Source organism: Vulpes lagopus, chromosome 8, assembly GCF_018345385.1.
Source record: "Vulpes lagopus strain Blue_001 chromosome 8, ASM1834538v1, whole genome shotgun sequence".
Taxonomy (NCBI): Eukaryota; Metazoa; Chordata; class Mammalia; order Carnivora; family Canidae; genus Vulpes; species Vulpes lagopus.
This window is the reverse complement of record NC_054831.1, coordinates 73,450,084-73,472,305: the sequence shown is the minus strand read 5'-3', so window position 1 is coordinate 73,472,305 and position 22,222 is coordinate 73,450,084. Positions and strand designations below refer to the sequence as shown.

At 38.5% G+C, this 22,222-nt stretch overlaps 1 protein-coding gene across 1 annotated transcript in view; it reads left to right on the top strand.

Annotated features, from left to right (window-relative positions):
* The window catches only part of CDC123 (cell division cycle 123), a 60,868-nt gene that overhangs the window by 34,827 nt on the left and 3,819 nt on the right, over nt 1–22,222 (top strand). The window contains exons 7-11 of the mRNA XM_041767274.1: nt 2,420–2,468; nt 5,721–5,796; nt 7,848–7,970; nt 8,438–8,466; nt 21,835–21,963. Of these exons, the coding sequence (XP_041623208.1) occupies nt 2,420–2,468; nt 5,721–5,796; nt 7,848–7,970; nt 8,438–8,466; nt 21,835–21,963 (406 nt within the window). The remainder of the gene's footprint in view (nt 1–2,419; nt 2,469–5,720; nt 5,797–7,847; nt 7,971–8,437; nt 8,467–21,834; nt 21,964–22,222) is intronic.

Here is a 22,222-nt window from a genome sequence, read left to right as displayed (position 1 = left end):
TGCTTTTCTCTCAGTCTGAGTGAATGGCATTCCCATCACCATCCAGCCAGGCATCAACAGAAGAGACCTTGGTCATCCTTACTCCATTTTCCCTCACCCCTCACTTTCAACAAGGCACCAGGCAATATTGGCTTTGCCTCCTGAATATCTTTATAAATATAGTCCTTTCTTCCTCCTCCTCCCACTCCCACTGCAGCAGCTAGACCCTCATCTCCCCCCAGGGCTGTTGGAACAAGCCTTCTAACTGGTCTCTCCACCTTCCTGCTTGCTACTCCTCCCCCCAAGCTATCCAGTACCGTTGCCACAGTGGTATCCTAAAGCCCTCACATCTTTAGAAACTTTTAGCTCCCCATTGTCTGTATAATAAAGTATAGCATCCCTAGAGAGACAAATAAGACCCTTCACAATCTGGATACTCCTCCTCAGCTAAGATTTCTCTCCCAACATCATTTTTTTTTTAATCTAGAATATAGTTGACACAATGTTACATTAATTTTGGGTGTAAAACATAGTGATTTAACAAGTCTATATTTTATGGTATGCTCACCGCAGGTGTAGCTGCCATCTCTCCCCGTACAACACTCTTCCACTGCTACTGATTGGATTGCTCATGCTGTGTCTCTTATCCCCATGACTTACTCATTCTATAACTGGAAACCTGTATCTGCCACCACGCCTCACCCTTTTTGCCCATTCCCCCCTCTCCCCTCCCCTCTGACAGCCAACAGTTTATTCTCTGTATTTCTGAGTCTATTTCTTGTAAACATGAATCTGTTTCTGCTTTTTGTTTAACATGTTTAACATGCCCCATATCTTCTTTATCCATTCATCTATCAGTGGACACTTAGGCTGCTTTCTTCTCTTGGCAATTGTAAATAATGCAACAGGGAATGTCGGGGTGCATAAATCTTTTTGAATTAGTGTTTTTGTTTTCCTTGGGTAAATACCCAGTAGAGGAATTACTGGATCATATATATGGTAGTTCTACTTTGACTGTTTTGAGGAACCTCCATACATACTGTTTTCCACGGCAGCTGCACCAGTTTACATCCCCTCCAACCATGCGCAAGGTCTAACCTTGTCTTTTGGCGGTTCTCCTTGAGCTCTACACTCCATCAGCGTGAGTCTGTGGTAGTTCTTTGCATACTGTGTGACAGTTCCCATTTCTCTTCCTGCTTTAGTTCATGCTTCTCTTTGCCTTAAATGTGGACCCTTCCCTTCCTGTTGAATGAAGCTTTGACTACCACTTGCCCTTCCCCCACACAACAGAGAGCTTATCAGTTTTTTCCTTGTGCTATCAGAGTATTTTTAGGTTTGCTTTCAGTGTTTTGAAATTCTTTGTTAACTTGTTAGGCTTTCCCCACCAGATTAACTTCCTAAAGAATAGGGGACTCAGTTCATTTTAGCATTCCTGGTGCCTGGCTAGTCCTTGACATAGGAAGGCATTTAATAAAAGCATTTAGAAAATATATGAGAAATTGTTCATGAAATGGAGGATTTTTAGAGGGGGAAGCTGTATACTTAATGAAGGAATGACTAGTTCTGTGAAATGTTTTTTTAAATGGCATGCAGGGGAAGGATTGGATTAAGTTTGTGTGGCTTTATTTTTTCTTAATTTTATTTATTTATTAATGAGAGACACAGAGAGAGAGAGAGAGAGTGGCAGAGACACGGGCAGAGGGAGAAGCAGGCTCCATGCAGGGAGCCTGACGCAGGACTCAATCCTGGGTCTCCAGGATCAGGCCCTGGGCTGAAGGCAGTGCAACTGCTGAGCCACCCGGGCTGCCCAAGTTTGTGTGGCTTTAGATGGTAGAGGTAATGTCAGCAGAGAAAGTATACTTCTGGTTTAGCCATAAAGAAGGCAATGGGGGAACCCTGGGTGGCGCAACGGTTTAGCGCCTGCCTTTGGCCCAGGGCGCGGTCCTGGAGACCCAGGATCGAATCCCACGTCGGGCTCCCGGTGCATGGAGCCTGCTTCTCCCTCTGCCTATGTCTCTGCCTCTCTCTCTCTCTCTCTGTGACTATCATAAAAAAAAAAAAAAAAGAAGGCAATGGGAATTATAGAACAGCAGCGCCATCCTGCCTTCATTGGGAATCTATAGTTTGACTGTCTGAGTTTTAGTTCTGGCTCGCTCACTAAATTTGTCATTTCTGGGCCTAAGTGTCTTTGTCCTTTGACAGAAAAATGGAGATAATAGTAGTTTGAATGGTTATTTTGAGGACTAGTGAAATACTATTTTGGGGTGCCTCAGCTAATGTCTGAGATTGAATAGTGCTTAATAAATGGTCATCAGATTTGAATTAGCCTCCTGTTCCTGGATTCTTCTTGTAAAACCTTACGCTCACATTGGATGTAAGTAAGGTGTATACATAAACTGGCACCAAAAAAATTACTCAATTGCCTTTTTTTCTCTTAAAGATTTATTCATTGTACTGATGATTCTCCAGATCCTTGTATAGAATATGAGGTAAGTATTTATTTTTTAAATCTTGAAATTGATAATCCTAAATGAAGATGTGTTGGAAATTGCTATTTATTTTTAAGCAAAATGAATAAAATTTTTTTGGATCAATTTCTCTGGGAACCTAGAGCCACTGAATTTTTAAATTTAGGAATAATTTATGTATAAGTATATACACAGGTATATACACTATATACATACTATGGAATGTACGTATTTTGTAATAAAACAAATACCTTTATGCTCATCATCTGGCTTAAGCTGGGTAAGGTCTTTAACCTAGTATATGAAGAAGAAATAGAATCATCACCATTTTACCATTTAGGCCTGGTGGACCTTTTTATTTTTTTTGCATTGTTCACTCATTTTACAGATTACATAAAATTAAAATGAAAGGATTGTGGAAAACATTTTTAGAAATAACTAAGAATTCAAACATAGCAAACCCAAATTTGTATTCCATATTTTCCTAGTTTGAAGGTATATACTCCTCCCCTCCCACATAACCCTCCCTGAAATGGGCAGTGTTCTTGGATGCAACTCCGTACTTGTCAACAGTTATGAGTGAATCTGGAACCTACTTTTCTTTTAAATCTTGATTCCAGGTATCAACTACATCTCTGATAGGCTCTTGCTTATCATTATTCCTGGTTCTTCTTGCACTTGGATTGTCAAAATGTAATACTTTTTAAAAACTTTGACCGCTCATAGTTTGTTGAAGAGTTGTGGTCATCCTGCTCCATAATTGCAAACCAATTGCATTTTTGGATTTGTAACATCAGTTAGAATTAGTCCAATGGTCTTTTTAAAAAAATTCTTCATTAAAAAAGAAAAATTCATTGTTTGCTTCCAGTCCCCTTTGCATAAACATGCTTTTAAAACTTGTCCACTGACTCACTGTACCAAGAAATTTTTAGTGTGTTGAGTGTATATTGTTAGATCTTCTGTGATTATACATTTATAGAACAGTTAATTTACTATTTACTAGGCAACCAAACTGGATCTTTGAGCACGTATTATAATTGAAGCTTTTTACATACCAGTTGTGAAGGTTTTTTTGACTTAATAGAATAGTATGAGCATTTTCCCAATCATTAAACATCTTTTGTAACATTCTTTTTTATGTATATATTATATTCACATCTATTGTCTCACTAAACAAACATCTATTAAACACCTGCTGTGTCTTATCACTTGGTGCTAGAAAACACAAAATGAAAAAGATGATTTCCCAAGTCTTGCCCTGAGGCATAATCTTTGTTTGAGATGTCATCTTCTAGCCTTGAGATTCATTTCACCTGCAGTTTGCTCTTTATTGCTTTTTGGGGAATATGCCATCATCATGTTAGTGCATAGGGTTTAAAACTCAGTTTTAAAAGCTCAGGGAAGTGATATTCTTAGAATAATTAAAATGAAAAAAGTTGCAAGCAGAATGCTATATATGGTGTATTCCTTCTGTGTATTTAAAAAGATATATACATATATTCCATGCTCATATATTTGTAGATTACTTCTGGAAGGCTATATGAGAAATTAACAGTTTACCTCTGAGGAGGAGGACAGAGGGACTGGATGGGGTGGAGGGGACAATTCACATTTTTACCCTTATGTATTTTTTCAATCAACTACACAATGTATGTGTTACCTGTTCAAAACATTATTTTAATAAAGATTATGCAAATTTTCCCAAAAAATTAATGTTAGTTTAAAACAATTGCTTATGTCTTTGTTGCTTAAATAAAAATTACTGTAACCCTACCTAAAAAACTGTACTTGCCAGTATCAGCTTTTAATAGATGACAACTGTGTAAATTTTTAGTTTTTTGCTTCTTTGTTTAATAATTAGTTTCTTTTTAAAAAATACAGCATGTGTAAAACTTGAGTAAGAGCACCCAATAATGAAAATTGAAATCAGTGCATTAAAAAAAAGGAAATCAGTGCATTTTAAAATCTTAGGCATATTTTAACAGTATTTTTTTTAAGAAGAGCAACTTACTATCAAAAATTTAAAAGTATGAGAAAATATGAGGAACTTACCACCTGGATATATCCTCAGTATTAGCATTTGACATTTAGCTTCCCTTTCCTGAGATAAGTGTGTATGTGTGTGTGCATATATACACTCTCTTCATAAAATACTTTGCATACCATTTTTTTTTCACTTACAGTGTGTATTTTGCTAATTCATGGACTATTTTTTTATATTGGATTTTTAGTGGCTGTTTATCTTATATTTTGACTGTTTTGCTTTGTAACATTTTTTAAGCACCTGCTAGGTGTTACATACTTGTGCTGGGAACATAAAGATGAATAAGGCCCAGTTCCTTGCCCTTGCCCAGTTGCCAGTTAGGAGGGAAGAGAGACTTGCATCAAATTATCATAGTACAACTGGGTATGTATATGCATACTACAGAATATTAGGTGCAAGAAACTGGGAGCTCAGGATATGAGAAGGGAGGATACTGAGACCACTGGAGAGAATTCTAAGAATGGGGCTTTATGTAATTCCAGCTCCGTCTCTGAGGTCTTAAAGGGCAGAGGTGTATGCCAGCATAAGGAAGGCTGGAGGCATTGACCACTTATTACAGTTATACTTCAGAAGACTATGACTAGTTTTCTCCAGAGAACATTTTAAAACAAACTCAAAAGCATACATTTCTCAACTATATAGTATTTATAAAATTATAGCAATTCAATAGTATAGAGTATTTATACATGATAAATAATTAATTATAGTAGTAGAACCCACTTATGACTTGGGCCAGTGATGGAATTTGCTTTATTTTAAAGTACTGGCAAAATCACAGGAGGGTTATAGTGATTTTTAGTGATGAATCATAATAATTTTATCAGAGTAATCCTTACCCAGTGGTGCAAGGTAGATAACTTGGATATCCTTTTATTTTTTTTTTATATACTTGAGGGGTGAAGAATGTAACAAATTACAGGGCAGCTATACACAATGATGACAGGATTTGACTTTATTGTCCTTGGATTTGTATATTATGTCAGAACTCAATGTGATAAATAAGTGACAAAGATGCATTTTGTCATAAAGAATTTTAACAGCGTTTCCCCTACTGACTGGACTAATAAATCTGTCCCCCACATCTCATGAGAAAAATGGTTTATGTTGCCTTTTCCAAACTATTTGATAATGGCAATTATTAAGATATATGCTTGGCATAAAATTGTCTGTTAGATCAGTGAATATTCCCTTGTTACATGGTTGTGTTAACATTATTCCTCTCTTTACAGCTTGTTCTTCGAAAATGGTGTGAATTAATTCCTGGGGCTGAGTTCCGATGTTTTGTCAAGGAAAACAAGCTTATTGGTAAGTTTTTCTTACCCTTTAAAAGAAGAAAAGCTTTTTTTTTTTTTTTTTTTAAGTTTATTTATTTTACTTTTTTTTTTTTTTTTTTTTTTAAGTAAACTCTACCCTACACATGGGGCTTGAATTCAAAATCCCAACATCAAGAGTCACATGCTCCACCACCTGAGCCAGCCAGGCATCCCTAAAGTTTATTTATTTTTAGTAATCTCTGCACCCAACATGGGGCTCAAACTCATGACCCTGAGATCAAGAATCACATGCTCCTTCAACTGAGCCTGCCAGGCACCCCAAGACAACAAGCTTTTGATGGAAGTGAATTTCTAGTAATTAGGAGAGGGTGGTAATCACTCTTTATCTCAGATGCTACCTCTAACCAGTTGGTAGTGACTCTGGAATTCTATGTTGACAATTCAGTTTCCATAGAAAAGAATCTTGTCCATTAATCATGTCTGTCTGGATTCTGGAGATGAAAGTGATGGTCTTGACCATTCCCAGTTTAGGATATGTATCATGTTACCTGCTTTCTCTTTGGAACTTTCCTGAGTACTAGCAACATACTATTTACTTTAAGCATCATAAAAAGCCAAGTTTTGGGATCTTTATTTCTATTATTGGAGCAGTGTTTATTATTCTAGCAAGAGGAAATATGTGGAAAAAATAAGTGCATTACTTTAAAAGCACCCATTTTCTTCCTCAGATTACTGTTTAGTTAGCTGTGATGTATTCAAGTATTGAAGGTAATCTTTTTTTTAATCTTTGCGTGTTTTCCATGCAGTAAAACTAACCTTCAACCAAGAAAAGTGTGATTTGAATAGAATCACATCAGTACTATTTAAAAAAATTTTTTTAATTTATTGTTTAAATTTTTAAATTTTTATTTATTTATTATTATTTTCTTTTTTAGAGAGGGAGAGAGAGAGAGAATCTTTTTTTTTTTTTAAGATTTTATTTATTTATTTATGAGAAACACAGAGAGAGAGAGGCAGAGACACAGGCAGAGGGAGAAGCAGGCTCCAGGCAGGCAGCCCAACGTGGGACTCAGTCCCGGGACTCCAGGATCACGCCCTGGGCCGAAGGCAGAGGCTCAACCATTGAGCCACCCACGCATCCCGAGAGAGAGTATCTTAAGCAGGCTTCTTGCTCAGTGTGGAGTCCCATACACAGCTCAGTGTCGCAGCCCTGAGATTATGACCTGAGCTGAAACCAAGAGTTGGACGCTTAACCGACTGTGAGCCACCCAGGTTCCCCAAATCAGCACTACTTAGTGATTGTGATGTTGACACCTGTTAACTTACCTAAAAGAAACTTGGGGTGTTTGAGTTTATCATATTATTAGATATTCTTGGAGAAACTGCAATACAAGTACAGCAAAAGAAGGGAGTCATACTGGCATTGATTAAGAAATTGAATGGAAGCCCTTCTTTCAGAATAGAAAACTTTTCCGAGGCCTAGAACAAATTGAGGGAGTTTTTACAATAATCCCTTTAGTATATTTGGAATAAAATCAGCAAGTTACTCTAAAGAAAGGAGTGTTTACTTTTCTATGGCTTGAAATATCAGGCTTGTGAAGGCAGAGTAACATGTGTGAATAGGAAAAATAGCCTGTTTCTATGAAATACGATATGAATTGGAAGACATATAGAATACTTTAAGTTTCCCAAAGAAATCTACCAATTTGTAGAAACTTTGTTGGAAAAAATCAAAGAAGCAGCAATTGACTATGTGTATGGGTTCAAAATTACTTTTTTCATTTTTTACATTATAAACATATTTATGACAATTCTTTCCATTACACTAAATAAAAATAGAAACTATTTTCTAAAGACTGCATGACAACATGGAACTTAGGATATACCTAGCCATATGAATGGATAACTTTTTACAACTGGTAAGTTTTATATTATGTATATAAAAATGCTGAATCATGTATTTGTAATATTCATCTGATTGGTCTTCTGATCTACTTTAAGGGTTCACTCAAAACGACATTTAAATTACATTTTGGTGTTTTTGAAAAGAAAGTAATGTAATCTAAAATATTTTCTTGTCAGGTATTTCTCAGAGGGACTATACACAGTACTATGATCATATTTCTAAACAAAAGGAAGAGATTTGCAGATGCATACAAGACTTTTTCAAGAAACACATACAGTACAAATTCTTAGATGAAGACTGTGAGTATTTTTTATTGATCTAGTGAAATGAAGTACATGAATTTTCCAAATGAAATACATGATGAATCTTATTTCATGATGGTGCAGATTTTTTTTTTAAGGATTTTATTTATTTGAGAGAGAGAGCACAAATGAGAGGAGGGGCAAAGAGAAATAGACTCCCTGCTGAGCAGGGAACCTGGTATGGGGCTGGAGATCATGACCTGGGCTAAAGGCAGTTGCTTAGCTGACTGAGACACCCAGGCACCCTACTGGTGCAAGTTTTAAAACTGGATTTGACCACTGTATTTTAAGCATTTTTCTGTATTACTATTTGGTATTACTGATAGTTTGCATGTTAATTTTACCTTACTTTAATCAGTCACTTTTTATTACCACGGCAGTTATTTTCTTATCATTTTAGATATATAATATATAATATATATATGATAGTTCACTTTTAACTTCGAATTTTTTCTCCTTTACAGTTGTGTTCGATATATATAGAGACAGTAGGGTAAGTAACAATTATCTGATATGCTTTAAAATCAGGGCTGGTCTTACGGAGTGCGTAGCTGTTATGTATGTAAGGGGCCACTGCTCAAAAAATACTTTCTCAAACCAGCTAAGATGTTTGAAATTCATCATTGTCAGGAATCTCCCTTAACATATACTTAATATTAGGAGACACAGTATCGTCAATAGACGTGGGTCTGGCGTGTGTTTTCTGTTTTACATTTTAAATGCTAAATGTCTCAAGTGCCCACCATCCAACCTAAGAAGTAGAGTTTGTTTTTATTTTTAAAAAGATATATTTACTTACATGTGGCTGGGAGTTTGTCATATGATATTTAGATAATTATTTTTAGTCAACTAAAAGAACCTTAGCATGGTGGGAATTGCTTTTATCTTTAAGATGAAGATGAAGGTTCACTTATTTATTTTTTTTTTTTAATTTTTTTTTTTATTTATTTTTTTTTATTTTTTTTATTTATTTATGATAGTCACAGAGAGAGAGAGAGAGAGGCAGAGACACAGGCAGAGGGAGAAGCAGGCTCCATGCACCGGGAGCCTGACGTGGGATTCGATCCCGGGTCTCCAGGATCGCGCCCTGGGCCAAAGGCAGGCGCCAAACCGCTGCGCCACCCAGGGATCCCCCAAGGTTCACTTATTTTTAAATCTTACTTGTACAATGAAAAAGAGAACAAAACCCTGACTTCATAAATCCTACAGCAAAGGTTTAATTATCAAGACATGCAAATTTTCAAAGAAATTTGGGTCACTAAATGTCCTGCGATTAGAGCTCATTGACTTAGCTGCTGAGAGGACAGCAGGTGTGTTTTCCGAATATGTGACCATATGTTTTCCAAATGTTACCCACATATTTCTCATTCCCTCTCCAAGCTCATATCAGCTTCACTGTTATGATGCTTGCAATACCTTTGAATCATTTTTTTGACCAAAGGATATGGCCCATATGGTAATGTCCCAAAGTAACAGTTAACTGTTGACTTGCCTCTATTTAGACAAAAGACATCACATACTCTGTTTTCATCTCTATGTCTTCAAGGGTGAGAATATCTATTAAGAGTTAGAAAGAGGAATGATAAATTGTATAAGGAAGAGGGATGTTACTTTACACTTTCAATCTAGTGAGAAAAACCTTAGAGAAAGGATGGGAAGCTGGTGTGATAGAATGGATAAAAACTGGAGCTGATGGACAGGATCCCAGGCTCTAGTCCCGGCTCTGCTTCTAACCAATATACAGACATCAGTCTCTCACACAGCCAGCATCCATAGAGAGGTTGTACTGTCAGATGCCATGCTTCTAACAAGAGGCTTCCAACAAGAGGATTTCCTGACCTACAAAGAGCATACCTTTGAGACAAATATTCTAGGGACTTGGCCTGGTCATAAGTGGGATCAAATCAATTAGTGAGTGAGTAAACCTAGCTTATTACCCTAATGTGCAGCTCAGAAGAACTTTATTTGTATTTAACTTAGGTTATCCATATAATCCTGTGAGGTATGTATTATTCTCACTTTTTAGATATTAAAACCAAAGCAGTTATATTTTAATGCAGTCATGTTTAATGGCATTTAAAAATTCGGAATTCGCCAAGGTCTCTCAGTATTTCCCTAGAAAATGTCCAGGTCTGCTTTGATTCAGTATTGCTGGCAGGTCAGTGCAAATGTGTAATTTGGTGAAAGAGTTATATAAGTGTCTTAAGTGAAGTTGGACTGTACAGAAGCAATTACTGCTATGATCTAACAGAACTGAAAGTAGTTGCATATTTTTAAAGTGAGAAACATACCAGTATAAACATTCTGAGAAGAGATTTAAACCATGATGTAAAAACACATTTGCATTTGCTCAGTGGCACTTGTATCATTTTTTGTTAGGCACTATGTTGAATATATGGTTTTATGACTATTGTGGAAAACTAACTCTTTATGGTAGTCTCTCATATGCAGTGGAACTTGTATAAGTTCCAAATGGAGTATATTTGAGTCTGGTAATATTTTGATGTGTCTACTTTCTTACTGCAGTGGGCAAGTTGACTCAGTATTGATAGATTCACTGTTGCTATCGGTGTTGATAGTCACATGACTATCCTATGTCAGAGATGGCCACACATTCACTAGGTCTGGGATGAGGCCTTGGTATATGTGTTGTAAGGAGCTGCTTAAGTGACACATAACTAGAATTTAAAATAACTACTTTAGAGACTTGAAAAATTATTGTGGTTTTCCTTATGTATTCTTTTAGTGACGGCTATTGTTTTATTACTAATTACATTGCTTTAAGGACTGAACATGTCTGGTCTTGAGTCTATGATATTGTTGAGGTAGGCTTTACAACTTGGTCACTTTTATTTTACTGTTCTTTGTGTGATTGAAAAATTACAACTAATGTGTGAAGTATTCTGTAGATGTTTGTTAGATTAAGCTTGGTAATAATTGTGAAAATATTTTTGTATCTTATGAATGAAATGATGTCTGTAGAGACCTTCAAAATAATACAGATTTGGGGGAATGGATGGGATATAGATGTAATAAGATTGGCCATGGGGCTCAACAAGATAATTGTTGAAACTGAGTGGTGGGTTTGTGGGGTTCTTTATATTTTGTCTACTTTCTATATGTTTAAACTTTTCCATATAAGTTTAATTCTAAAAACCGTGAAAAAATCTATATCTTCCCTAATTTTTCATCTACTTAATTTATCAATTACTGAAAGAGTATGTTAAAATCTCCTGCTTTCTAATTCTGTCAGTTTTTGTGTTACATATCTTGAGGTTATGTTTTTAGACAAGAACATATGTTATGTTCATAATGGTTTTGTTTTCCCAGTGAATTCTCATCATTAGGCACTGACCATCTCTATTCCTAAGAATGTTTTTCGTGGTTTTTGCATTAAAGTATGTTTTGACTGATATTGATACAGTGTTTTTTTTAGTCTAAAAATTTACCTTTTTCCCTTTTTTATAGCTGTTAGGTTTTAGGTTTGGGCATGTATCTTGTAAGTGGCATATTGCTGGGTTTTGTTTTTTAATCATGGACAATTTCTGGTTTTTAACAGGTGGGTGTAGTATGCATATATTGTATTTGATATCTGAATGTTTTACAGCATCTTATCTTGAGTTTGCAATTTACTTTTCTGTTTTTGTTTTCTCCTTTGATTTGTATTACTGTTTTTTTCTTTATTCTTACCACCCTACTCTTCCTCTGCAAAATTTTGAAGTTTTATTTTGTATTTGTTACTTTGGTAGTTATCATGAAATCTTAGTATGATTATTTAATAAGTTCAAAAGTTAATCTCACTTCCTGTTGCCCTCATGGTACAAGGACATTGGAACTAATTCCAAGTGCCTGCTTACATCTTACATGTGATTTCTGATTTTTGGTTCTACTTTATATTTAATATCCCTAAATCACTTATGACTATCACTGTTCACTTTCTTTGCTTACCAATGCTTCTTACTACTGCTTTTCGGTTTTGTTTTTTTTTTAATTAATTTTTATTGGTGTTCAATTTACCAACATACAGAAAAACACCCAGTGCTCATCCCGTCAAGTGTCCGCCTCAGTGCCCGTCACCCATTCCCCTCCAACACCCGCCCTCCTCCCCCCTTCCACCACCCCTAGTTCGTTTCCCCGAGTTAGGAGTCTTTATGTTCTGTCTCCCTTCCTGATATTTCCCAACATTTCTTTTCCCTTCCTTTATATTCCCTTTCACTATTATTTATATTCCCCAAATGAATGAGAACATACACTGTTTGTCCTTCTCCGATTGACTTATTTCACTCAGCATAATACCCTCCAGTTCCATCCACGTTGAAGCAAATTTGTCATTTCTAATTGCTGAGTAATTCCATTGTATACATAAACCACATCTTCTTTATCCATTCATCTTTCGATGGACACCGAGGCTCCTTCCACAGTTTGGCTATTGTGGACATTGCTGCTAGAAACATCGGGGTGCAGGTGTCCCGACGTTTCATTGCATCTGAATCTTTGGGGTAAATCCCCAACAGTGCAACTGCTGGGTCGTAAGGCAGGTCTATTTTTAACTCTTTGAGGAACCTCCACACAGTTTTCCAGAGTGGCTGCACCAGTTCACATTCCCACCAACAGTGTAGGAGGGTTCCCTTTTCTCCGCATCCTCTCCAACATTCGTTGTTTCCTGCCTTGTTAATTTTCCCCATTCTCACTGGTGTGAGGTGGTATCTCATTGTGGTTTTGATTTGTATTTCCCTGATGGCAAGTGATGCAGAGCATTTTCTCATGTGCATGTTGGCCATGTCCATGTCTTCCTCTGTGAGATTTCTCTTCATGTCTTTTGCCCATTTCATGATTGGATTGTTTGTTTCTTTGGTGTTGAGTTTAAGAAGTTCTTTATAGATCTTGGAAACTAGCCCTTTATCTGATATGTCATTTGCAAATATCTTCTCCCATTCTGTAGGTTGTCTTTTAGTTTTGTTGACTGTATCCTTTGCTGTGCAAAAGCTTCTTATCTTGATGAAGTCCCAATAGTTCATTTTTGCTTTTGTTTCTTTTGCCTTTGTGGATGTATCTTGCAAGAAGTTACTGTGGCCGAGTTCAAAAAGGGTGTTGCCTGTGTTCTCTTCTATGATTTTGATGGACTCTTGTCTCACATTTAGATCTCTCATCCATTTTGAATTTATCTTTGTGTACGGTGAAAGAGAGTGGTCCAGTTTCATTCTTCTGCATGTGGATGTCCAATTTTCCCAGCACCATTTATTGAAGAGACTGTCTTTCTTCCAATGGATAGTCTTTCCTCCTTTATCGAATATTAGATGACCATACATTTCAGGGTCCACTTCTGGGTTCTCTATTCTGTTCCATTGATCTATGTGTCTGTTTTTGTGCCAGTACCACACTGTCTTGATGACCACAGCTTTGTAGTACAACCTGAAATCTGGCATTGTGATGCCCCCAGATATGGTTTTCTTTTTTAAAATTCCCCTGGCTATTCGGGGTCTTTTCTGATTCCACACAAATCTTAAAATAATTTGTTCTAACTCTCTGAAGAAAGTCCATGGTATTTTGATAGGGATTGCATTAAACGTGTAAATTGCCCTGGGTAACATTGACATTTTTACAATATAATTTCTGCCAATCCATGAGCATGGAATATTTTTCCATCTCTTTGTGTCTTCCTCAATTTCTTTCAGAAGTGTTCTATAGTTTTTAGGGTATAGATGTTTTACCTCTTTGGTTAGGTTTATTCCTAGGTATCTTATGCTTTTGGGTGCAATTGTAAATGGGATTGACTCCTTAATTTCTCTTTCTTCAGTCTCATTGTTAGTGTATAGAAATGCCATTGATTTCTGGGCATTGATTTTGTATCCTGCCACGCTACCAAATTGCTGTATGAGTTCTAGCAATCTTGGGGTGGAGGCTTTTGGGTTTTCTATGTAGAGTATCATGTCATCGGCGAAGAGGGAGAGTTTGACTTCTTCTTTGCCAATTTGAATGCCTTTAGTGTCTTTTTGTTGTCTGATTGCTGAGGCGAGGACTTCCAGAACTATGTTGAACAGCAGTAGTGAGAGTGGACATCTCTGTCTTGTTCCTGATCTTAGGGGAAAGGCTCCCAGTGCTTCCCCATTGAGAATGATATTTGCTGTGGGCTTTTCGTAAATGGCTTTTAAGGTGTAGAGGAAAGTTCCCTCTATCCCAACACTCTGAAGGGTTTTGATCAGGAATGGATGCTGTATTTTGTCAAATGCTTTCTCTGCATCTAATGAGAGGATCATATGGTTCTTGGTTTTTCTCTTGCTGATATGATGAATCACATTGATGGTTTTACAAGTGTTGAACCAGCCTTGTGTCCCGGGGATAAATCCTACTTGGTCATGGTGAATAATTTTCTTAATGTGTTGTTGGATCCTATTGGCTAGTATCTTGTTGAGAATTTTTGCATCCATGTTCATCAGGGATATTGGTCTGTAATTCTCCTTTTTGGTGGGGTCTTTGTCTGGTTTCGGAATTAAGGTGATGCTGGCCTCATAGAACGAATTTGGAAGTACTCCATCTCTTTCTATCTTTCCAAACAGCTTTAGTAGAATAGGTATGATTTCTTCTTTAAACGTTTGATAGAATTCCCCTGGGAAGCCATCTGGCCCTGGACTCTTGTGCCTTGGGAGGTTTTTGATGACTGCTTCAATTTCCTCCCTGGTTATTGGCCTGTTCAGGTTTTCTATTTCTTCCTGCTCCAGTTTTGGTAGTTTGTGGCTTTCCAGGAATGCGTCCATTTCTTCTAGATTTCCTAATTTATTGGCGTAGAGCTGTTCATAATATGTTTTTAAAATCGTTTGTATTTCCTTGGTGTTGGTAGTGATCTCTCCTTTCTCATTCATGATTTTATTAATTTGAGTCTTCTCTCTCTTCTTTTTAATAAGGTTGGCTAATGGTTTATCTATTTTATTAATTCTTTCAAAGAACCAGCTCCTGGTTCTGTTGATCTGTTCCACAGTTCTTTTGGTCTCGATTTCATTTAGTTCTGCTCGAATTTTAATTAACTGTCTTCTTCTGCTGGGGGTGGGGTCCATTTGTTGCTTTTTCTCTAGTTCCTTTATGTGTAAGGTGAGCTTTTGAATTTGAGTTCTTTCCAGTTTTTGAATGGATGCTTGTATTGCGATGTATTTCCCCCTCAGGACCGCTTTTGCTGTATCCCAAAGATTTTGAACAGTTGTATCTTCATTCTTATTAGTTTCCATGAATCTTTTTAATTCTTCCTTAATTTCCTGGTTGACCTTTTCATCTCTTAGCAGGATGGTCCTTAACCTCCACGTGTTTGTGGTCCTTCCAAACTTCTTGTTGTGATTAAGTTCTAATTTCAAGGCATTATGGCCTGAGAATATACAGGGGACTATCCCAATCTTTTGGTATCAGTTCAGACCCGATTTGTGACCCAGTATGTGGTCTATTCTGGAGAAAGTTCCATGTGCACTTGAGAAGAATGTGTATTCAGTTGAGTTTGGATGTAAAGTTCTGTAGATATCTGTGAAATCCATCTGGTCCAGTGTATCATTTAAAGCTCTCGTTTCTTTGGATATGTTGTGCTTAGAAGACCTATCTAGTATAGAAAGAGCTAGATTGAAGTCACCAAGTATAAGTGTATTATTATCATAGTATTTCTTCAGTTTGGTTATTAATTGGTTTAAATATTTGGCAGCTCCCACATTCGGGGCATATATATTGAGGATTGTTAAGTCCTCTTGTTGGATAGATCCTTTGAGTATCAGATAGTGTCCCTCTTCATCTCTCACTATAGTCTTCGGGGTAAATTTTAATTTATCTGATATAAGGATGGCTACCCCTGCTTTCTTTTGAGGACCATTTGAATGGTAAATGGTTCTCCAACCTTTTATTTTCAGGTTGTAGGTGTCCTTCTGTCTAAAATGAGTCTCTTGTAGACAGCAAATAGATGGGTCCTGCTTTTTTATCCAGTCTGAAACCCTGCGCCTTTTGATGGGGTCATTAAGCCCATTCACGTGCAGAGTTACTATTGACAGATACGAGTTTAGTGTCATCATATCTATTCAGTCCTTGTTTTTGTGGATTGTTCCACTGAACTTCTTCTTAAAGGGGAATTTTAAGAGTCCCCCTTAAAATTTCTTGCAGAGCTGGTTTGGAGGTTACATATTCTTTCAGTTCCTGCCTGTCTTGGAAGCTCTTTATCTCTCCCTCCATTTTGAATGAGAGCCTTGCTGGATACAGTATTCTTGGTTGCATGTTCTTCTCATTTAGGACCCTGAATATATCCTGCCAGCCCTTTCTGGCCTGCCAGGTCTCTGTGGAGAGGTCTGCTCTTACCCTAATATTCCTCCCCATAAAAGTCAGGGACTTTTTTTCTCTTGCTGCTTTAAGGATCTTCTCCTTATCTTTGGAATTTGCAAGCTTCACAATTAAATGTCGAGGTGTTGAACGGTTTTTGTTGATTTTAGGGGGGGATCTCTCTATTTCCTGGATCTGAATGCCTGTTTCCCTTCCCAGATTCGGAAAGTTTTCAGCTAGGATTTGTTCAAATACATATTCTGGCCCTCTGTCCCTTTCGGCGCCCTCGGGAACCCCAATTAAACGTAGGTTTTTCTTCCTCAGGCTGTCATTTATTTCCCTTAATCTATCCTCATGGTCTTTTAATTGCCTGTCTGTTTTTTCCTCAGTTTCCCTCTTTGCCATCAGCTTGTCTTCTATGTCACTCACTCGTTCTTCCACCTTGTTAAGCCTCGTCGTTAGGACTTCTAGCTTGGATTGCATCTCATTTAATTGATTTTTAATTTCTGCCTGATTGGATCTAAATTCTGCAGTCATGAAGTCTCTTGAGTCCTTTATGGTTTTTTCTAGAGCCACCAGTAGCTGTATAATAGTGCTTCTGAGTTGGCTTTCTGACATTGAATTGTAATCCAGATTTTGTAACTCTGTGGGAGAGACGGCTGTTTCTGATTCTTTTTTTTGAGGTGAGGTTTTCCTTCTATTCACTTTGCTCAGTGCAGAGTGGCCAAAAACAAGTTGTATTGGGAAAAGGAGAAAAAGAGAGAGAAGGAAAGAAAAGAGAAAAAGAAAAAAAAGAGAAAGAAGAAAAAAAGAGAAGAAAAAGAGAAAGAAAAAGAAAGGAGAAAAAAAAGGGGTGGGGTGGGGGAAGCAATCAGAAATCAAGAAGAAAGAAAGAAAAAAAAGCACAAAACAAAACAAAAACAAAAACAAAAAAACACGGGGGAGTATCTTCCGATTCTGTATACTTTAAGTCCCTTGACTTCCCCTGGACCTGGTCCTTGTCGCTGGTCTTCTGGGGGAGGGGCCTACTGTGCTGATTCTCAGGTGTGAGCACTTGGGGGAGCTGCTCTGCCCCTGCCTGGTGCAGGGCTCAGTGGGGGTTGTTCACCCCGTGAGGCCCCGGGAGGAAGCCACAGTGGCGGGGGCAGCTCTGGGACCCTGGAGTCAGCTCCCGCAGTAGCTCCGGGGCTCTCCGTCTGCAGGGCCTGGGGGCTCCGGGGCGGGGCCGCTGATCTGCTCAGCTCCAGGCAGGAGCGTCCTTGCTGTCCTGGGCCCTCCCGGCCTCTGCCTGTCCGGGGGGAGGCCGGATCCTGGGCTGTGTCCCGGCGCCCTGTGCTCCGGGGCCTGCGCTGTTGGATTCGCGCTCCCGCCCCGCAGCCCCCTCCGCGGAACCGTCGCCCGAGCTGTTCCCGGAGCCGCGCCGCCCCCTCCGCGGAGCTTCTTCCTCCGCCCGAGCCGCCGCCTCTGAGCTGCTCCCGGAGCCCCGCAGCCCCCTCCGCGGAGCCGCCGCCCGAGCCCCTCCGAGCTGCTCCGGGTCCCGCCGAGCGCTGCAGCCCTTAGGGAGCTCGGCGCATCTCCCGGGGCGCAGTTCCTCTGTTACTGTCCCAGGGAGCCCGAGGGCATCCCCGCCTTTCTGGGGATCCTGCTCCAATTCCCCGGGAGGCCTTTCCGCGGCGAAGGTTGGTGCAGCTCCTGCTCCTCCGGGACGGGGCTCTCCTCTCCTGGGGACACTCGCCCCGGCCTCAGCCCGGCTCCTGGCGGGGCCCCTCCCCCTTGTAGGCCTTTTGTTTCTTTATTTCTTTTTCCCGGTCTTCCTACCTTGATAGAAGCGCGAACTCTTCTCACTGTAGCGTTCCAGCTGGTCTCTCTTTAAATCTCGGGTCGAATTCGTAGGTTTTCAGGATGATTGGAAGGTTTTCTAGGTAATTTGTTGGGGACAGGTGATTTGGGGACCCTACTCTTCCGGCATCTTGCCCCTCCCTCTCTACTACTGCTTTTTGAATGCAGTTTCTCTTTAGTAGTATATCCTTTAGTAGAAAATCTCTTACCATTGGCTGGAGAAGTTGTTTAGTTTTCATGCGTGGCAGGCTTAGCTGGGTATAGAATTTTTGGCTGACCAGTTCTGTTGTCTCAGCATGTTGAAAGCACTGCTGCATTGTTGTTGGCATTTTTTTTTCCTTTTCGTTTTGTCTTTTTTGAGTACTTCTTAGGTCTGAGAATTCGTTTCCTTTGTCAGTTGTGAGGAACTCTCAGCTATCTTTTCAAATGTTACCTCTTTTTGTCTTTTGTCCTTGGGAAATCTGTTTTGAGGAGTGTTAGCACATCTCATTTTATCCTCATGTGTCTCAATATCCTTGTTTTCCACCTCCATTCTTTACTGTGTTGTGTAATTTTCTCAGATATATCCTCTGATTCACTAATTCTCTCAGCTGTATCCGGTTGGATACATTTAACCTTTCACTAAGTTTAAACCGTATTAGCTATATTTTTTCATACCTGTAGGTTCCATTTGGTAAATTCAGTTCTGTGTATTCTTTTTTTCATAGTATCTTGTGTCTTAGGGTTTTGATATCTTTTATATTTTCAATCACTTTATAAAAAGATTTATTTACTTATTTTAGAGAGTGCACACAATTGCGGGGGGGGTGGGGGCTGAAGGAGAAGGAAAGAGAGAGAACCCCATGGCCAGAGCGCAGAGCAGGGCACAGGGCCCAATCTCACGACCCTGAGATCACGGACCTGAGCCGAAATTAAGAGCCAGATACCAAACTGACTGAGCCACCCAGGCATCCCTGTATTTTAAATCATTTAAAACTATTGAATTTTTTTGGTCAGAGTTTTTGAGAAATAATTTACATAAAGTAAAATTCATCCTTTTTTAGGGTATAGTTCTATGAGTTTTGACAAATACATCCATTTGTATAACCACTACTGCAGTCAACATGTAGAACTCTTATCACTTCCCCAAATTTTCTCATGACCTTCATTGCACCCTAGTCTCTGGCAAACACTGCTCCATAAAACCTATTGAGTTTTAAACTTTTTGGTTGAGAATATATTCACATTGCTTAAAAATTAAATCAATGTGAAAATACATTTAGAAAGTCTTTCTCTTACCATGTTCCTGTGTAATCCCAGAGGTATACTTTTATTAGTATCTTATGTATTTCTTGATGCAAAAACAAGCAATATACTTAAGTTTTTCCATCTTTCATACACAAGAGTTAGCACATGATATACTCTGCACCTTGCTTTATATACGTTTGTTGAAAAAATTGTGTTTTGGAGAGCTTTCTAGTTTCTTACAATGGTGTATTTCCTTTTGTGGATATATTATATAGTTTAGCCATTTTCCTGTTGATGAACACATAGCTTATTTCTAGTCTTTTACAAACTGTGCTGTGAATAATTCTGTGTACATGGAATGAGTATGATTGTTGGACTGAGCTCTTTGAAGGAATAGATTTTGTGTTATTGATCTTTATGCTCCAGTGCTTAGTAGTGTTTGGTGTGTAGAGATTTATTTGGGCAGGTAGTGGGATGGTTAGTTGGTAGATATCAGGAAGGTCAGTGTGACCACGCTTATCTGATGGATTGCCTAAAAACAGAATTTCTCAGGATGTCTTGTGCCTGAGATGTCACGTAAAAAACACATTATAGCTATAAAATCCTCATCTTGATAGTTTCATGCCTGATGACAGCTGGTTTCTTTTTTCCTTTGTGAACTAGAGGATGCCTTCTAACTACAGAACAAACTCCGCCAGCTATCCCAACAGTGGTGATTTGTTTTGTTTTTTATTTGTCTTGCTTGCTTTTATAGTATGGCATATTTTTAGCATGTAGAGCTCAATATTCCTATACTAACAAGTGTGATAGGGTTTTTCTCCCCCCCCTTTAATAAAGAGGTGGTTTTATTGGTTATAAAAACTCAAGTAGAAAAAGTTTAGAGGTTAGAAAATACACATTTTGTTAAAGTAACATACAGTATGTTAAAGGCATATTAGTAATTACCCCAAAGCAAAGCTAAGGTCACACAAAGACGTTGATTAACGGCTGGCTTTTTTTTCACACAAACAATGTCTAAGTGGTTGTGGAATCTGTTTGAGGAAACAGCTCAGGTGGCAAGAAAGAGTTGCAGGTTTTCTCCTGGGGGGATTGTATATAATTGGAAACTTACCAAAAAGTATGTGGTTTAAACTTCCTATAATGGTTCTTGGATACTTACTAGATATTTCTGACATTTGAAGCTCGTCCTAATAAGATGTTTCTCATCTTTCTTAAATGATGAGAAACAGTACTAAAGATTAATAATGCCGGCTCAGCAGTCTAGTTCCTTAGGTTGATATAATTTTATACACATACATCTGTTCAAGACATGATTGCATATTTACTGGAAAAATAATCCTCTATTTTTTTTTTTTTTTTGTGCTGGTAATGTTTATTTATATCACATCAGCCACATTTAAGTCCTGGAGATTTGTATTTACATATAGCATCCAATACATTCCTGGGAGAATTTGCTTTTTCTTTTTTTTTTCCCAAAAACAAAACAGGAGGCAATCAATATGACAGTTGGATAGCCTAATGAACCTCATGCTTCTTTGGGGGCCTCATCCGGGATTTCAGAGTGAACTGTATCCAAAGGCTGCCAGTGGCAACTCATGAGAGAGTCATAGAGTTCCTCACTTTTCACCAAACGATATAATTGAATATAATACAGCAAAACGATATAATTGAATGTTTCAGTGAGAAAAGTCAAGAGGAGCAAAGATAAAAATTTCGAGGAAACATTTACTAAATGTCACATGTATCTCTGTGATCAGATGTGGCTTTAATATCTTGGCAGGATTTCACAGATTTCCCCAGGTCTGTTATGTCAGTGCTATGCCACTTTATATCCTAGGATGCACCTGATTCTAACCAAACTTAGTATAACTAGGTCAGAAGTATTTCCCTGAGTCTGGAACCTATAAGATTGCCCACCAGTACTCAGAACAAAAGATAGAAATTTCTTTTAAAGGTTGATATTTTACTTGTCCCCTTCATGTGTCACACGCTCTATCATACAAAGCAAATATTACATTAAGATTAAAGAGAACTCAGAATTTTCCTACGTTTTTTAAGGATTTTTTTTTAAGGCCCCCCTCCCCCCCTTGCAGCAGCCTGTCAAGGGTAAGGAAGGTGCTTTGCCTCTGCCTTGCTTGCTCAGGCAAGATAACTGCAGGCAGCTTGAAAGCATTCTAGTCATGCTATTTTGGTGGAACCATTCTGTGAGATTGTCCTTTCTCCTGCTTGGATTTTTGACTTAGAATTCCTGTGTGATTTAGGCAGGAGCTGGCATATCCACCTTTGTCAGGGCTTTCACTGGCAGCCTTCCCTCTGGATCCGGCACCGCTTTCTTTAGACGAGTGGGCCTTTCTCAGCTGGGACCTGGAGAAACTCTTTTGAAATAAATTACAAGAACTTCAAGATTATCACTTAGGTAAAACAATACGAAGATGATCTTTTGGATAAGACAGGTGACAGACTTGAAGTGTTTGTTTTTATCCTGTGCTTACTAGTTTTTCTGTCTGTACTCTAGGGGAAGGTGTGGCTGATTGATTTTAATCCGTTTGGGGAAGTAACTGATTCACTGCTGTTTACTTGGGAAGAGCTGATATCTGGAAGAAACTTAAAAGGTGATTTTAGTGAAGGAGATGCCCTGGAGCAGGTAAGAGGATCAAGGAGGATACACAGGAAACCTTCCAATCCACTAAGTAATTGCTCGCTTGTTCTTTAAGCACTAACACAGATTTACTAATAGATACATGCTCATGGAGGTGACCAAAAAGGGTGTGTGCATTGTGATTCACCTGGAAGTCAGTTCCTTAGTTGACTCTGATCCTAGCCCTAGGCTCCTGACCCCTGACAGAGGAAAACTGTGCAGGTGCCCAGACGGGGGTCTTGTCATAGTCCTAACCCCATCAAGG